This window comes from Lepus europaeus, chromosome 9, assembly GCF_033115175.1.
Source record: "Lepus europaeus isolate LE1 chromosome 9, mLepTim1.pri, whole genome shotgun sequence".
Taxonomy (NCBI): domain Eukaryota; kingdom Metazoa; phylum Chordata; class Mammalia; order Lagomorpha; family Leporidae; genus Lepus; species Lepus europaeus.
In genome coordinates this window covers 14,755,926-14,773,138 of record NC_084835.1, presented here as the reverse complement: position 1 = coordinate 14,773,138, position 17,213 = coordinate 14,755,926, and the positions used below count along the sequence as shown (strand labels likewise).

General features: G+C 56.0%; 1 protein-coding gene across 5 annotated transcripts in view; it reads right to left on the bottom strand.

The window, feature by feature from the left end:
* The window catches only part of SLC41A3 (solute carrier family 41 member 3), a 78,448-nt gene that overhangs the window by 28,935 nt on the left and 32,300 nt on the right, over positions 1–17,213 (bottom strand). For 4 of the 5 annotated variants that reach the window (XM_062200591.1, XM_062200592.1, XM_062200593.1 and 1 more), the window contains exon 10: positions 13,575–14,578. In XM_062200591.1, coding sequence (XP_062056575.1) covers positions 14,369–14,578 — 210 coding nt within the window. In that variant the 3' untranslated portion in view covers positions 13,575–14,368. Of the gene's footprint in view, positions 1–12,210; positions 12,306–13,574; positions 14,579–17,213 lie in introns of those variants that run through there. The other variant, XM_062200594.1, reaches the window with a different exon arrangement.

Genomic DNA, 17,213 nt, shown 5'->3' with positions numbered 1-17,213 from the left:
CTTTGGAAAGAGATTGGATTGGGTTTGCTTGCTGGGGTGGGGGCCCCGTGATAGCATCGGGAGGGTTTGTAAGGACACCTGGGTGGTGAAAATGAGCATGCTCACTTTCTGCTTCCCAGCTCCCACGTGGGCCTCCCTCCACACGTGATCCGACATCCACCACCCTCATCAGATGCCCGACCAACAGGGGCACCTGACCTTGCATGGTGAACTTCCAAAACCCTGGGTCAAAACAAACCTTCCTTCCTAGCTAGCTGCTCCCAGGGATGGTGGCTGTGGCCACACGAAGCTGACTAACACACTCTCTCAAGGCTCCATGAGTTTTACAGAACACAGTATCTCACTGCTTAAGAAATGGTCACACAACTAAAGGATTCTCATCATACCTGACAGCTGTACCATGTCCTTTGGGAATACTGCTTCCTCCTGGTTTGCAGCTGGATGTATCCGAGTCTCTTACCCCAGCCTGAATGGCACTTCAGATTTTGCTTCCTCAGCCTACACCAAATTTGACTTCTTCCAGAACGAAAAAATAATGTTAATTCTACGATTAAGTCTCTTGACTACAAGGAATGACCACCCAACAGAAGCTAACTCGCGCCTTCCTGTCTAACCTAAGGCAGGAAAGCTGAGAGGCACTTGCCCAGTCAAAGTCAGCAACCAAGTCCCAGGGTTACAGAACACTTCCCTGCCCTCAGCCTTCTATCCCCAGAGCCCCAGTACTGCCAGGGATGATGGCCCAAGGAATAGTAGACGAACGCCATCCACATGGATCAACACCACAGAACATACAATGCCCAAGGTGTGCAATGTAACTGCTACGAACCACACATTTTAGTTAACAGTGCTAGATCGATATTGGGCCATGAGTGACCACAAATATATCCCACAAATCCAAGATGTGAATCATAAGGGAAAGCGTGTGGGATGCTGGGTGGGTACAGAGAAAGCTCCATATTAGCTTTACAATTTTTTCTTTTTTACATCCTACTCTCAGAAAAGTTCAAGTCCCTTTTCCTGTAAATTTTAAGCTGCATTAGAAATTTCAAGTCTCATACCTGTGGGCCACTGTTGTGGGTTAAGCCACCACCCACATCCCGTATCAGAGTGCCGATGGGAGTCCTGGCTACTCTGCTTCTGATCCAGCTTCCTACTGATGCACCGAGAAGGCAGCACAGGAGGGTCCAAGCACTTGGGCCTCTGCCACCCGTGTGAGACATTCACGTGGAGTTCCTGGCTCCTGGCTTGCCCTGGCCCAGATCCAGCTGTTGCTGACAATTTGGGCAGGGAACCAGCCGATGGAGATACCTCCCCTCCACACACACACACCCCTCTTCCTGTCACTTTGCCTTTTAAGTAAATAAACAAATCTTTAATAATAAATTAAATCTCATTTTTCAAGACAACAGACTTCAGCAATGACAGCATTGCTGTTAAGACTAATACTCGTAAGAATTTTTTAAATGGAAAAAAATGATAAAACAAAGTACTCAGCTCATTCCAGGATGATAGAGGTAATGGACAAATTCAATTCCTGACCCGGCAGCCTGAGGAAGAACCCCAGAGACGTGAGCCTGGCATCTTCCCATTCCAGAATAGATTGTGGAGAGGCTGAACCGTACTTTTGGCTCCAAAGATAAAAAAATTCAGTCTCAGAGCAGCGCTGTGGTATAGTAGGCTAAGCCTCTGCCTGCACTGCCAGCATCCTGTATCGTTGCCAGTTAACTCCCGGCTGCTCCACCTCTCATGGCCCTCTGCTATGGCCTGGGAAAGCAGTGGGAAATGGCCCAAGTGTTTGGGCCCCTGCACCCACATAGGAGACCAGGAAGAAGCTCCTGGCTTCAGATCGGCCCAGCTCTGGCCACTGTGGCCATTTGGGGAGTGAACCAGTGGATGGAAGACCTTTCTCTCTGTCTCTCCCTCTGTAACTCTGCTTCTCAAATAAATAAAATCTTTTAAAAAAATTTAGTCTCTGGCCTGCCAGAAGGTGGCGTTCAGTGGAAGTACAGCTAGAGAGAGACATGGGGACATCAGCCTTCCACAGAGGGCACCTCTGCCTGTCACCCCAGCTGTGCAGCCAAGGAAGTGGACATCTCTCAAGCTGGTTTAAGGGGATCTTGGCTTCGTCCTACCCTCTGCACCTACCGCAAGTGAAAGCCTCCATTCTTAAGGAAGGCAAATCCTTGGCCTCAGATGATTTCTAGGTTTTCTTGCCACACACAATGTCAAGTTCACAAACAGGAGCAAGTGTGCTACGCAAGACACTACAAATGAGAGCCAGCAGAAACAACCATATGCTATCAAGAAACCTACAGGCTCACATAGCGTAGTGATCACATACACGCTTCAAAATAATGATGCTTACTCCAGCAGGGGTCAGAGCGTGGCCTGCAGGTACCACTTCCCAGGAAGCCTCACCGGTCTGTGGTCCCACTCAACCCCACGTAGCCCAGCAGGTGCACAATCAGATCCTCTCACTTTCTGTCCACGGGAGAGCAAACTGTTCTAACCTCTTGGAAATAAATTTGGTAACATCCACAACAATATTAAAAACAAACCTTCAACCAGGAATTCTATGTGGAATCAGGCTACAGGAAAGCTTAGGCATGTGTGCAACAATGTATGGACAAGAACCAAGACATATACCTAAGTCTTGAATCTTTGGAACGCCCAGGAGAAGGATGATTCAGGATTCTGGAATGCCCAAGAACTTTTTGGATCAGACCCCAAAAGCACAGGAAATACGGAAAACAAACAAACGGAGTTTCATTAACTGAAGAACTTCCACACAGCAAATCAATCAATAGAATGAAGAGACAAGCTACGGAATGGGAGAGAACATTCACAAGCTATGTATCATACGAGAGGTTCATAACCAGACTGTACAAGGAACTCCTAGAACCCCACAGCTAAAAACAATCCAACCAAAAACAGAGCAGCAGAGCCAAATAGATAGTTCTCAAGCAAACGGCCACAACTACATCAGAAACACTCCACATCCTTTACCATCAGGGAAATGCACATCAAAACCACACTAAGACATGGCCTCACTCCAGTTAGCTTGGTGATTACCAAAAACAGAAAAGTGCCAGAGAGGGTGTGGAGAGAAGGCAGCCCTGCACCTGTTGGTGGGAATGACATTCCACAAAGCCATTTCTGGGGTTCCCCGAAGAAACCAATGATAGAACTTCCAGATGATCCAGCAACCCAACTTGTGGGTACACATCCAAGGGGAAGGCACTCCCGGTGTTGGAGAGACAGCCGCACTCTCGCACTTCCTGCCACACTACTCGCAGAAGCCACCCAACAGCCGCTCACAGCCTGAGTGTCCAGCCACTGAAGCGTGGATAAGGACAGCGTGGCACAGACACACAACTCAACACTATTTGGCCACAGGGAAGACTAAAATCTTGTCATTTGCAACATCATGGGTGAAACTGTGTTAAGTCAAAGAGACAAGCACACAAAGGCAAGCACGCATGCTCTCACACCTATGTGGAAGCTAAACAAGTCGCTCTGACCGAAGTTCAGAGGATTATGGGAGTTAGCAGAGACTGGGGACACCGGGGCCGGACAGCTGCAGAAAGGTTAATTACCGGGTATCAAGTTCTAGGTAGATGGGAAAAACAGGAACAGGTGTTTAGGCAAGGAGTTACCACACCTGTGTCCCCCACAGGAGGGCCTGGGCTCCATTCCTGGCAATGCCGGCACAAGAGGCAGTGATGACGGCTCAAATAATTGGGTTCCCTTCCCCACCCCCGCCACAGGAGACCTAGATTGGATCTGGCACCAGCTCAGCCCGACACTGCACACCCCGAGGAGTGAACCAGTCCCCGGCCGTCTTCTATCTCCGTCTTCTCTGTATGCCTCTCCCAGCAAGACAAAGCTAGGAGTAAGAAATTCTATTGTCCGGTTGCACCAAAGAGTTTCTATAGGGAATAAAATACTTCTCACTTCTGTTTTGAAAATACAAGCAAGGAGACTCAATGTTTCCATCATAAAGAACTTTGAATGCTGGAGTAGGTATGTTTGTCCTGATTGGACATTAATTATATCATGCATATGTCTGTCCTAACCTCCCACGGCATCACATAAAATACACACAATTTTTATGTCCCATTTGAAAAACGCTGTCATAGAAAAAGTGGTAAGTGCGGGGTTTCTTCTGCAGAATTTTAACTACAAGTTGGACACAGGGTCCTGGTATTCGGCATAGCGGTTAAGACTCCTGCAATCCCACGCGGAGAGGCCTGGGTCTCAGTCCCAGCTCTGCTCCGGAATTCCAGCTCCCTGCCACTGCGCACCCTAGGAAGCACCGAGGGGTAGCTCAGCTAGGTGGGTGCCTGCACTCCCGTGGGACACCTGGACCGGGTCCCTGGCTGCCAGGCATTTGGAGAGTGAACTAGCAATGGCAACTCTATCTGTCTTCAGAAATCTACTTAGCACGTGCCTTTGGAGGAGGCACCCAACTCCAAAGCCAGTCTAAGAGATGCTGCAAGTGCGGACGAGGGTTCAAGGTTGGAGGGGTGAGTGAGCGCTGTCTCCTCACTGGTATCAGCCCCACGTCTTTCTCCAGGCTCTTTTGCTTGACATCAAGAAGCAAAGAGCAGCAGCATCAGGCACACAGGAGGTGGCCACTCACTGACGTCACCAGGAGGCTGTGAGGAGCGTTCATGGGACAAAGCCACGGCTGGTCCCCTCCCGACCTCAGCTCCCGGCTGGCACTGCCCAGCCCTCTGGGAGGCCCGTGTCCCCTAGGCTGCCGGGAGGAGGTCTCCAGTGCACAGCCATATTGCAGAGGACGTTGGAGCTCTCTGCTCCGGCACCTACCCAGACTGTCGCGTGCACTTCCAGGGGACAGCAGGTAGTGGGAGTCACAGGCGTGGCCAGGCTCAGCCGGGGACTCGCTGCTGTCCGGGTGCTCAGTCTCCATCCTGGGCACGTCCTCCTCCAGGTCACACTGGGGCACGCCGGTCCTGGAGGACCCGGTCTCTCTGTCGTCCTCTGTCCCAGTGCACAGGGACCTGCTGGCCCTCTGGGCTGGGAGACAATGACGGCCGTCACCAGCCCTGCTCCCGCGAGGTAGGGCCCCTCTCCCAGGGACGCCCACCTTCTCCTCCCCGCCTCCCCTCCTTCTGCCCCTTCCCTGGCCCGGGCCACCGCTCTGCCTGGCACACGGGGGTTCCCGTGGAGTTAGGGAACCCGGGGTGCAGGACCGCGAGAGCAGGGCTGGCGGTGTCTGGAGAAGGAGCCGCCAGCTCCTCCAGCCCGGGCCCAGCTGCTGCTCCTCCCGCAACCCGGAGTCCGTGTCCGCGTGCCCACGACGCCGGCCCAGGTGGGCGCCGTTCTGGGAGGCCCGGGAGGGGGCGGGCGGGCGGCCCGGCCAGGGTGCGGATAGCTGGGCCAGGGCGGCCACCGTGCGACTGCAGTCCGGGGAAGGCAGGCCAGGCCCCGGCTGGGGCCTGGCAGGACAGTGGAGGCGGGGCCCAGGGAGGTGGAGAAGTGAGAGAGACGCCCCGGAGGCCAGGAGGCCAGGCCGGGGCGGCCCAGCTGGAGGTCTGGTCCCCAGGCCCCTGCAGTACCTGTGAGCGGTCGTGCTGGGCGGCAGCAGGGCTCGGGGCTCGGGCCTCGGCGACAACTCTTGCAGCAGCGAACGCCCCAGCCGACACTGAACCGCGGACGCCTGCGGCCCTGGCCAGGGGCGGCCATTTAACCGGGCGATGGGCGGGGCTGCGGCCAGGGGCGGGGCTTCCTGCCTGCGCTGGGTGGAAGAGGTTTGGCAAATAGGAGTCTCCGAATCCCGAAACCGGCTTCTTCCTTTTATTCATTCATTCATTCGTTCTTGAAGGATTTCCTACTCAAAGCACCTACTATGCGCCTGACCTTAGCTACCGGGAGCGAGGCCCTGCCTCTTCTAGAATACCCACCCTTCCTCTCCCCTCCTTCCCTGGCCGAGGTCTGACCAGTGCCCGGCACACAGTAGGTCCCCTGGACTTTGGGAATGAATGGGGGAGGGCGGTCTCTGGCTCCTCCCTGCAGTGCCATCAGCCCCTCCTTTACATACAGCGGATGGGGTACCGGGCCAGCTCAGAGCCCCCACACCCTCTCTCGTGGGACCTTCTGCTTCTGCCCCTGACTGGTCCCAGGGCCGGCACTGTGGCGTGGCAAGTCACCACCTGCGACCCTGGCATCCCATGTGGGCGTCAGCTGGCTGCTCCACTTCCAATCCAGCTCCGTGCTAGTCCGGGAAAGCAGCAGAGGATGTCCCAAGTTCTTGGGCTTCCGCACCCACGTGGGAGACCTGGATGAAGCTACTGGTTCTGTCCTGGCCCAGCCCTGGCTGTGGCAGCCATTTGGGGAGTGAACCAGCAGATGGAAGACCTCTCTCTCTCTCTCTCTCTCTAACTCTGCCTTTCAAATAAATAAATACATCTTTTTAAAAAAATCGTTGAAGCTCCAGCTCAGGGAGAGGAAACAGGCTCAGCGAGGTGAACTGATTTGCCTGGGGCCACACAGCAAGTTTGTAGCAGCACCGGATGGAAATGCAGGCTACGTGAGTCCAAAGCCAGGGCCTGTCTGCAAAGCACCCACACCGAGAGCCCCGGCTGCTGCCCCTGACGCCAAAGACCACGGCACGCCATGGGTGCCCTGGCTGCAGGGGTGGGGTAGGCTTCTCAGAGGAGGTGACAGAAGCTAATGTTTGGGTTTGCTAGGCAGTAATAACAGAGAAGCTGTGCAGGGCAGAGGGACAAGCAGGTGCAAAGCCTGGAGGGGGTGTGTGTGAAAGCACAGGGCAAGTTTAGGGAAGGGATGAGGGGCTGGGGTGGTGGGTGGAGTGGGGGTCCCATGGGCCATATCCCCAGTGGGCAGGCAGGGCCCTGAGGCTGTGGGCCATGGGGGCCACGATGCACTTCCTGTTGAGGGACAGCAGCCGCATTCGGCGGTCGGTTTGTTCGACAGAAAAGGAGCTCCCGAGAAAACGGGAGTTCTCAGTTGAGACGCAGCCTGCTTGGGATCAAGGAGCGGCTTTGGAGGGAAGTGAGGGGCGCCAGAGGCTCTGGCTCACCCGCGAAGGCTTCACATGTGCCGACTCCAAGGCACGCAGCTTAGCAGGTGCACCCCTGGCACAGCGACACATGCGGGAGGGCAGAGCACAAACCTGCAGCTCAGGGACAGGGCAGTGTGCAGCCAGCCAGGCCCCTGCAGAAGCTGTGACCTTCAGACCCCAAAGGACCCCCCTGTCCCTCCACACCCCTCCCCTTATGACCCCCCTGGATCCTCAGAACCACTCTGTAAGGACGAGACTGGCCGCGCCTCCAGCTACAGTGGAGGCACTGATGCCCAGTGGGAGAGGGGCACAGTAACCCAGCTCTCTGATTCCAAAGCCCCAGCTCCTCATCCTGTCCCCTCTCCGCCCCACCGACCCTGCTCTGCTGTCCTCAGGCAAGCAAGTGACCTCGCTGAGTTTCTCTGTGTTCTCCAGAGACCTTGGTGAGGTCTGTCATTTTCACTGCAGCCATCCTGAGCCCTGTGCCAGGTCGGGTTTAATTTGCGTTTCTCCTCTATGCAGAGGTGCTCAGTATCGCCCCCTTGTGGTGTGTTGCAGAGTGGCAGTTTATGATTTAGAAAAAACCTGATTTTTCCTTCTATATGGGTCCTGCTCTTGGTGTGAAGTCCAAGTACTCCATGCTGACGGCTAGGTCCTCAAGATTCTCTATTTTTTTCTCTAAAAGCTTCACATCGCTATATTTAAGCCCATGCTCTGCGCTGAGTGAAATTTGAAGAAGGCACGAGGTTGAGGTCGAGGTTCATGTTTTTGGCCTGTGGACATCGCTCTGGTTTGAACGTGATTCGGCCCAAACTCAACCAGCACTTCATACCCCAAAGTCATAAATTAATGACCCTAAGAGACAAAAACTTCATCCACCAATGGCATCTAGGGGGCAGGGCTGGTGGGAGGTCCTCAGTTATGGGGGCGTGGTCTCGGAGGGTGATTCTCCCAGGAGGTTTGCTGTGGGGCCTGAGCCTGACCCAGTCTCTGGCTTGCTTGCTCACCACCCACTATGGGGCCTTCGCCACAGCCTGCATTGTGGCGATTTTCAGCCTCCAAAACTCAGCACTCGGCAAACCTGTCTCTGCTTCGTAAGCATTCTGGCTTGGGCATCTCTCAGTAACAAGAACCTAGCCAGTACAGACATGTAGCGGCTTCAGCCCCAGCACCACTGTCCCAAGGCTGTTTTCTCCGCTGAATGGCTTTAGTGTCTTCGCTAAACAGCAACAGGACATAGCATCTCTGTGGGCCATCTCCTCATTCTCTGTTCTGTCCCACTGACCCCCAAGTCTGTTCTTTTGCCCAAGCCGTAACGTCATCTTCCCAGCAGCCATAGGGTAAGTTGACATCCGGGTGAGTGATTCTTCCTACTTTATTTTCAAACAAGGTTTGAAGCTATTCTTAGTCTTTTGCCTTTCCATGTGAGTAAGTGTGTGTGTATCTACAAAGCCCCGTGCTTGGATTTGGTGGGAATTACACTAGGCCCAAGAAGCAACATGATGGGCAAGTTTCTCTTCTTTTATCGGCACATCAAATTGTACTTACTGATTTATTTTGATTTCAGAGGCAGACACAGGGGAAGAGAGAGCGAGACGTGCCCACGGACAGATCTTCCATCCACTGGCTTACTCTCCAAATGCCTACGGGAGCTGGGCCTGGGCCAGGCTGACACCACGGGTCAGGAGCTCCTTCCAGACACCCCATGTGGGTGGCAGCGGCCCCACTACTTAAAGCATCACCGGCAGCCTTTGAAGCTCCACTTTATGGAGAAGAGCCCAGGCTCGAACCCAGACCCTGCAGTGCGCTGGAACCATATTCCAGAACTTTCCAGACTCCAGAATTAGAAACCAAATAAATTTCTGTCCACTCTGCTCACTGAGTCAGACATTCGGTTAAAGCAGCAAGAAACAGACTAAGACCCTGACCCAGAGAATTCATACAGCTCAAGGCCTGGGGTTTGGTGGTCTAGCCAGCAAGCAGTAGCTACTCCAAAAGGCTGCACCCCGCAGGAGGAACCCCACTGGGCTGGGATCTGGCCCTGGCCAGAGACCCTCATGCCTGGGAGCCTCAGCCGCTACAGTGCCCACCGGCAGCTCTAGTCTCCTGCACCAGCCAGGCCTCTCACTGCCCGTCCCACCACCTGTCCAGACCCTCTGCTGTCCTGAGTTGAGTGGGCAGGCTCCTGGATGCACTAAACACAGCTCACCTGGCACAGAGGCCAGGCAGGGGCTCGGGAGCACTCTCTCCACTAGAAGGCACCTCTGACCCTGGCCCCAGCCTGCCGATGGGACCTTGTGCAGGTGGCCAGGGAGAATGGATGGTGTTGCTCTGTCTGTGTCTGCAGAGTCTGGTTTCCTGCATGTGCTGCTATGTGCCCTACCTGGTGCACCCACCTTCCTCCCCTCCTGGCCCCAGCTCACAAAGTTCCTCCCTGTACCTGTCCCAGCTGCCTTGCCCCTCGGGGTGAAGTCATTACCCCAGCTAAGGATGCCCGTGACACAGAGCTCAGCTTTCTAATGGGGACCTCAGGTGCGGGGGTCTCTGCCCCCTGGCTCTGGATCCCTCAAGAGTTAAGTTACATAATATAATAATATATTATAATATATATTAATAATAATAATAATATAATAATAGTTTCAGGAGCAACAAGACGAAGGGCATGGAATAAATGCGCTTTCCCAGGCACACTCGGCTCATCCCATCCACCCCAGGCCAGGAAATAGTGGGGAGGGTAGCGGTTCCACCTCCATTTTAACAACCAGGAATTCAAGGACCACGCAAGCCAAGTGACTGCGAAGCTCCCAGGCAATCTGCAGACCCTGGGAGGCAGCGGGAGAGGGCTCAAGTACCTGACTGCAGGGGACCGTGACTGACAGCTCCAGCAGAGCCGCTGCTGGACAGCTCCTGGCCCAACTACACGAGGGCGGGGCCAGTAACCGGCAGCCCTATCACATGGCTGATCTCAGCAGCTTGCCCGCCCTCGGGATCGGTGATTGACAGGGGGTCAGCTGCAGGTAAGCCCACCTCCCACACACCAGCAACCCCTGCCCCTTTCCTCACAGCACAAGTTCAAGGTTGCAAACGTGCGACCAGCACTGGCTGCCTGGATGTGTCTGCTGCCCGCCCTCGTAACCTGTCATCGGAATAATGTCATCATAATAGAATCTCCATGGGGTGCATGCCCACTCCCATCATGCACCTGACACCATGGTGCTTCTGGTATTTGCGTAAAGGGGCCTGGAAATGGGTGGCACTCAAGCCCCGCCCCTAGTTCCTTTCCATTTTGAATATTCAATTGGGCTCTACCCCAGACAGCAGCCCCTGTGCCTCGGGAGGGCACACAGGGAGGGCTCGTCCGTGGTTGCCGGGTTTCTGTGCTCTATCAGGCTTTTCACTGGTGGGTGATTTTTGTTCTTTGCTTGGGGCCTTTCTGCATCGTCGGCTGTTTGCTCACACACAGCTCGGTTCTGGAGCTTGCACTTCTGTTTGGCTCGGAGAAAATCCTGCCCTCCTGTGCATCTTTATGCCTCCGCCTTTGAGTAACTTCACGCACGGAGGGAGAACCTGCACGAGGCCAGCTGGGAGCCCCCAGCCCACAACACACACCGCACCCCCCTCTGTGCGCAAGGATCGCTGAAAGACCAAGACAAAATCATATCCAGTGCTGCCTCTCCCTACGCCTTGCCACCACACCAAGGCTACTATAGACAGAACCGCAAAACTCAGACTTTAAGATGTCTCTAGGGAACCCCAAAAATACAAGTAATGTGAAAATTAGAAATTTTAGCTTCTGACACCTACTGCAAAAGCAAACAGCAAACACAGCCTAACCCCGTTCCAATTAACATAAACAACTCACAGCAAAGAGCGACATAGCCCTGTTCCCTTACATATACCGTGTTCAACCTTCGACAAAGAAATCACAGGACATACTACAGACGAAGGAGACAGAGCAAGCGCCAGATCTACGCTCGGATGTGCTGGAGAGGCTGGGGTTTTCAGACAGGAAATATAAAACTACGGCCAATGTGCAGACCGCTTTAACTTTAAAAGCGGGCAACACGAAAGGTCAGAAAATAAATTAAGTGGAGATGGAAACTTGGAAAAAGACAGAGGGGTGGGTGTTGCGGTGCAGGTGAAACTGAGGCTGGGGACCCCAGGACGTGTCCAGCCAGGATTGCAAACTGAAATACAGCTCTGAGAGCCGTGGTGTGGCCCAGCAGGTGAAGCCACCGCCGGGCAGCTGCATCCCACGTCAGAGGGCTGGTTTGAGTCCCGGCCGCTAATGCACCTGGGAAGCAGTGGGCGATGGCTCAGGTATTTGAATTCCTGCCACCCACACGGGAGACCCAGATGGAGCCCCTGCCTCCTGGCTTATGCCTGTTGTAGCCCTCCTGGTAGTCAGAGTATGGAAGTGCTCTCTCGCTCTCTCTCTCGCTCTCCCCCACCCGCATCTCTGCCACTCTACCTTCCAAATAAATAAATCTATAAAATATATACCCAGTCTGGAATTGATCTTGACCCCAACCTTCGAACTGACCTTGAATTTGGCAGCAACCATGAATCTGACCTTCGCTCTTACCCTGGTTTGAACTCTCATCTTCTTCCTGCCAATCATTGAGACCGTGTCAGATCTGCCCATAAATTCAGCTTGATCATGACCTTGGCTCTGAGCAGGAGCTTGATCTTGCCCTTCACCCTGACTAGGATGGTTTTCCTCACGCTCTGGCCCTCAGGGCAAGCACGGCCCTGAGCAGTGTAACTGGACACCGGGCGTGACTGCAGCTCACCTTGTCTGTAGTCCAGACCCAGTGCAGGCCGCTGGAAGGCAGAAGAGGCCAGCGCGTGGTGGGGGCACAGGTACGAGGGAGGATGCCGACGCGGGAGGAGTGGCCAGGTGCATGCTTATCATCACAGCCCGTGTTCCTGGGAACGGATCTGCTCCCGTGATGCGCTCCCTGCTCCCGCGAGATGGCATCGCCCCTGTGGCCGAATTCTCTCCAGAACCCTGGCTTCTTGCAGGTTTCAGCAGGTCGGCAGCACCGCCCTGGGGACCGAGTCGCTGACACAGGAACCTCCGGGCGAGACACCCAGACCTCCCCCAACCCCGTGAGCAGCATCCTCACCATGGCGACGGAAGCCGTGACGCGAGCTACTCTGTGGAGAGAGGCTCATTCTGACCTTGGTTCTGGAGGCACAAGGTCTACACAGCAGGGCACGGGGTCTGCCAGAGCCCCCTGGGCGGCCTCACATCCTGGTGGGAGCAGGCGTACGCACTCCTCAGAGAGGCGCCGAGATGCACTTTTGGGGGTTCTACCCTAGCAACCCCCCAGATGCCCTGCCTCTGGACGCCACCCTCTCACAAACCACTGACACACAGGACCTTGGAGAGGGGTGGGGCACTCATGGCCGACCCAAGCTCCCTTTCTCCAAGCTGCTGTAACTGCCTCGGGAGGCCCGGCCCAGGCCTCAGCTCCACACCTGCTGGCCTCTTGTTGCTGTGTCTCCCACAATGGTTCTCACCCAAGACCCCGCACCCTCACCCCATCCCTAACCCAACGCACACCCTTAAGCCCTTCCGTTCCTCAGGTCTCAGGGACATCGGATGCCGCGTTCCCCTCCCCTTGGGTCTCCAGGACGGTGTGCTCCTGTCCCCCGTCTCTCCCCTCCCCACAGCCCTTTCTCTGCCTTGGCACTGCGGGGTCCCTGTGCTCTGGCAGCTCAATCAACCCTGCAGGGTCTCAAGCTTCAGTCCTGTCGCAGGGCCCTGCCTCCCATTTATCCGCGACGAAGTCCATCCACCCGAATGGTCCCGCACCCCCAGCCCCTCCTACTGCTCTGATTAACTCCCACTCATCCTTGGATCTCAGGTCCAAGGTCATTTTCTGATGGGGGGTGGGGGAGTCTGTCCTGAGCTCCTTTACTGCACCCATAGCTTGGGTCTGAGCCAGAATGCCTAGGGCCCTGGGCAGTTCAGAAACCTCACAAAGCCTCAGTGTGCTCATCTGTACAAGGGGTTGATAACAGAGCTTAATGACAGGGATGACGAGGGCTTTGCCCAGTGTGGCCCCAGGACCCAGCCTGAGACTTGGCACCGAGCTGTGCTGAGTGCCCCCCACCCCGGCCTGGCTCTGTGCCCCAGGCGACTCCCGTGGACCATCAGCGAGGTTCCTCTGTCACGGAACTTTGGATCGGGTTGGGCCTGGGAGACTCCGGCAGGGGAAGAGCCGGCGGCCAGAGAAGGGGGCAGGGGGCCGGGGATGCATCTCCTGATCCCAAGTCATCTCTAGGCCCGCCCCCATTCCGGGAGGCCCAGGCCCAGGGTGCCTCCCCATCCCCCACCCCATCAGGACACCAAAGCCACAGGTGCCACTTCGGTACTTGTCGAGCGAGTGAACGTGTGTCCATCTATTCATCTCCAGGCGACAGTCCCTGGCCCCAGCCCTGGAAGAGGTCGCTGTGGGTCCCTAAGCAGCAGGAAGTGAGCGTGCTTTAGAGTCACATGACGCCTCCGTAAACCCACCTGGAGGCTCCTGCCCAGGGGCGTGGCTTCCGCTGGCAGTGAAAGCTTGCATTTGGAACAGGCTCCTGGCGACGTTGGGGCCTTGTGTTCAGAACCGCGGCCTGGGAGAAGTGCCCGGGGTGTGCACTGTTGCCGTCTCACGCTGTGTTAACCACCGCTGAAGACAAGAGAAGCCCGACAGACGTAACGCGACCTTTATTTTACACGTGTCTGGTCCTGGAGTGCTGCTGACAACGAACTCTACAAAAACTGAAGACTACAGCAGTGATGAGGCGGAGAGGCTGCAGAGAGGCTGGGCCTGGGAGGGAGCCAGGCCCCGCCCTGAGAGGCTGCACACGCTCCCAGGGGCTCCCAGGGCAAGAGCCCGGAGGACAGAAAAGCCACGCCCAGAGTCCTGAGCCTGGGGACAACAAGGATCCCCCCTCCTGGTCCACTCCAATCCGCACAGCACAGACGAGAGCTGGGCCAAGCTGGGCCACGCCCCTTCTGTGGCTGCACCGGGCCAGAACACGGCACTCCCCCAACTCACACGCACGCACGCTCACGCTCAGCCAGCACACGGACACACACCCCGGGTCGCAGGCTCCCAAGCAGCACTCCTGGCTCCAGCGTTCCAGCATGGGCTTGGGCGCCCCCTGCTGGAGTCGCGGCGTGTGTGCGTCTCCATAGCAGACTGAGGAAGGAAGGGCCATGGCCAAGACCACTCCGGGGACCTGGCCAGGGGAGACACTGCGTCCTGTACCCGCCGCGGGGAGGGAAACATCCTACTAAGCAACCAGGGCTGGTTGGCCCGGCTAGAGAGGTCCAGAGGCCAGTTCTGAGAGGTCGGCCAGCTCTGCCTTGCTCCGGAGCAGCCAGTCGACCAGGAAGCAGAGGGCCAGGAGGCCCGTGCCCAGCAGGTCTCCCAGGCCCGTGAGGTAGGGGATGCAGTGGTTGTCAGGATCCAGGGCCTGGTGCCAGGTCAGCCGGACCATCACCTCGGCCAGGTACAGCAGGATCGTCACCTGTCACGACAGCCAGCAGACACGAAAGACCGAGTCAGAGAGACAAGAACAGGCGAGAGACAGCCGCTGGGCTTCAAGGGTAGACGCCGGGGCGGCTCTGTCAGCCCCAGCCTCTCCCTGTTGTCCTGCCACTCGTAGGGTCTTCCACGGATCCGTGTGCTGGAAGCCTGGGCCCCGCGTGGCGGGGGGAGGTGCGGCTCCTTGCAGGGGTGAGGTCCAGTGGCGAGTAAGTAGGTCTCGAGGACGCCACCCTCGGAACTCCATTACTGCGGCCTCTAGGTGTGGGTCAGGCCTTGTGGGGCCAGGCTAGGTCCCATGGGAGCTGCTTGTTGTAAAAGAGAGAGCTCGAGCCACAGAGGCCCTGAGAGACAGACAGGTAGCCCCGCCCACCCACCCAGGACTCCGGAAGCAGCTGAGCAGCCCTGTAGAGCGGTTCAGCACACCAAGCTCCCTGGGAAGCAGCTGGGTGGCCCGGCCCCTCTCCTCCAGCCCCAGGGAGCAGCTGAGCGCACTGTTCCCTGCAGCTCTGCCCGCCGAGGCCCTGGGAAGCAGAGAGCTGGCCCTGTACGCCCACCTGCAGCCCCCAGTATCACCGGGGCAGACTTTTCTGCTCCATGAGGTCACCTGAGCAGCCCTTAGATTCACAGGGGCAGCTGTTAGGGTACCCGGGGGCTCTGTGCACCTCCCTCGCTGGTACCCGGGGGCTCTGTGCACCTCCCACGCTGGTCCCTGGGGGCTCTGTGCACCTCCCACACTGGTACTCGGGGGCTCTGTGCACCTCCCCTGCTGGTACCTGGGGGCTCTGTGCACCTCCCTCGCTGGTCCCCGGGGGCTCTGTGCACGTCCCTCACTGGTACCCAGGGGCTCTGGGCACCTCCCACATGGACAGGAGGGCACCCCACCCTCCCTCCAACCCTCAGGAGCTCATGGGAGACCCATCCCTGCAGGCGGGCCCAGCACACCCCGAGCAGCCAGCGAACCCACTGGGTGTCAAAGAGCCGCATCCCAGCTGGCATCCTCACTGAGACAGACACGGCCATCAATGATGACAGCCCAAGAAGCCACATGACACTATACCAACGCTCCCGCCGGGGAGTCAAGGCGATGCGGCTGCCTGGCAGACACCCCGGGACACAGCAGTGGGAGGAAGTCCTGTGTGGTGACAGCCACCTCCGATACCAGGAGGAGAGGGAAGGCGTTTCCAGGAGAAGCACAAGCCGGGAGTTGACACCAGACAGCCCCGCGGGCTCCAGGGAGTCCCCCACTAGGAGCAAAGGAGGCGAACTCAAATGACAAAAACACACAGAAAGCACCACACTCAACAGCAGAGCAGATACACAGAGAGAACCAAACCCGGTCACCAAACCACCAGGGCGAACAGGAGGAGAGAAGTGGAAAACGGGAACAGAGGGTATACAGAGCGGTGGCTGACGGGGGTCCTGTAATTACAACCAGTAACTCCGCATGCAAATGGGTCACAGCCCTCAATCAAAAGACACAGATCGGCTGAAAGGGTTAACACAGAACAAAGCAAGACTCAAGGATGGGCTGCCTGCTGGAAACTTCCCCGGGGGAGGCACGCGTGGGGAGAGCGAGCGTGAAGCCGTGGAAAACCAGACTGGGACCCAAAGTGAGCAGGAGAGCTGTGCCCTCAGCGCAGACGTAAAGCGTGCCTCCAGTCAAACCCGCACCAAGAGCTGAGTCGCTGCTGTGGCACAGGGATCAAGTCGACCAGCGGACACGCCAACCGGACACTTGCGCCGCGCGCGGGGACTGAAGGACAGCAGACAACCATTACTCCATCCGCCAGGAGGCAGAGGCTCGGATACTACCCCGGCTGGGGACATAACGCTCCGCTTTCATCAACGGACGGTTTATCTGGACCACAAAACCTGCAGCCAACAGAGCTGAACTATTCTACGGCCAAAGAGGACTTCAGGGACACGTGTGGGCATTTTACTCCATAGCTGTAGAATCCACATTCCTCCAGACAGGCCAAGTGCTAGTCCACCGAAAACCCCGAGAAGCTCAAACGCACAGCGTGGACCGTCTCCGACCACGATGGCCAAGCAACACCTCAGCAGGCACACAGATCCATGGGAAATCAAACAACAGCCTCTCGCGTGCCCGATGGGCCAAGGAAAAAACAAATGAAAGGGAAAATAAAAAAGTTTCCTGCTTCCAATGAAAATAAAAATACAATGTACTGAACCTTACAGGATTCAGGAAAAGCAGTACTAAGAGGGACGTGTATAGCAGTAAGTGCCTGTGCTAATAAAATATACACATTTCAAATAAGCAACCATATGACACAACTCCAGAAACTAAAATAGAAAGAGGAAAACAAATGCAAAATTAGTAGAAGGAAACAAATCCCACAGATCAGAGCAGAAATAAACAAAATAGAGTCTAACAAATTACAAAAGATCAATGAAGAGCTGGTGTTGAAAAGACAGAGAAAACTGACCATCCTTAGCTAGAGTCACCCAGGTAAAAGAAAAGACCCCAGGAAATAAAATCCGCGATGGAAGACGAGATATTTGCACTGACACCACAGAAATAAAACAAATCACTGAGGATTCTTGTGAACAGCTACATACGAACAACCTGGAAATCCCGGAACAAAGGGACTCAT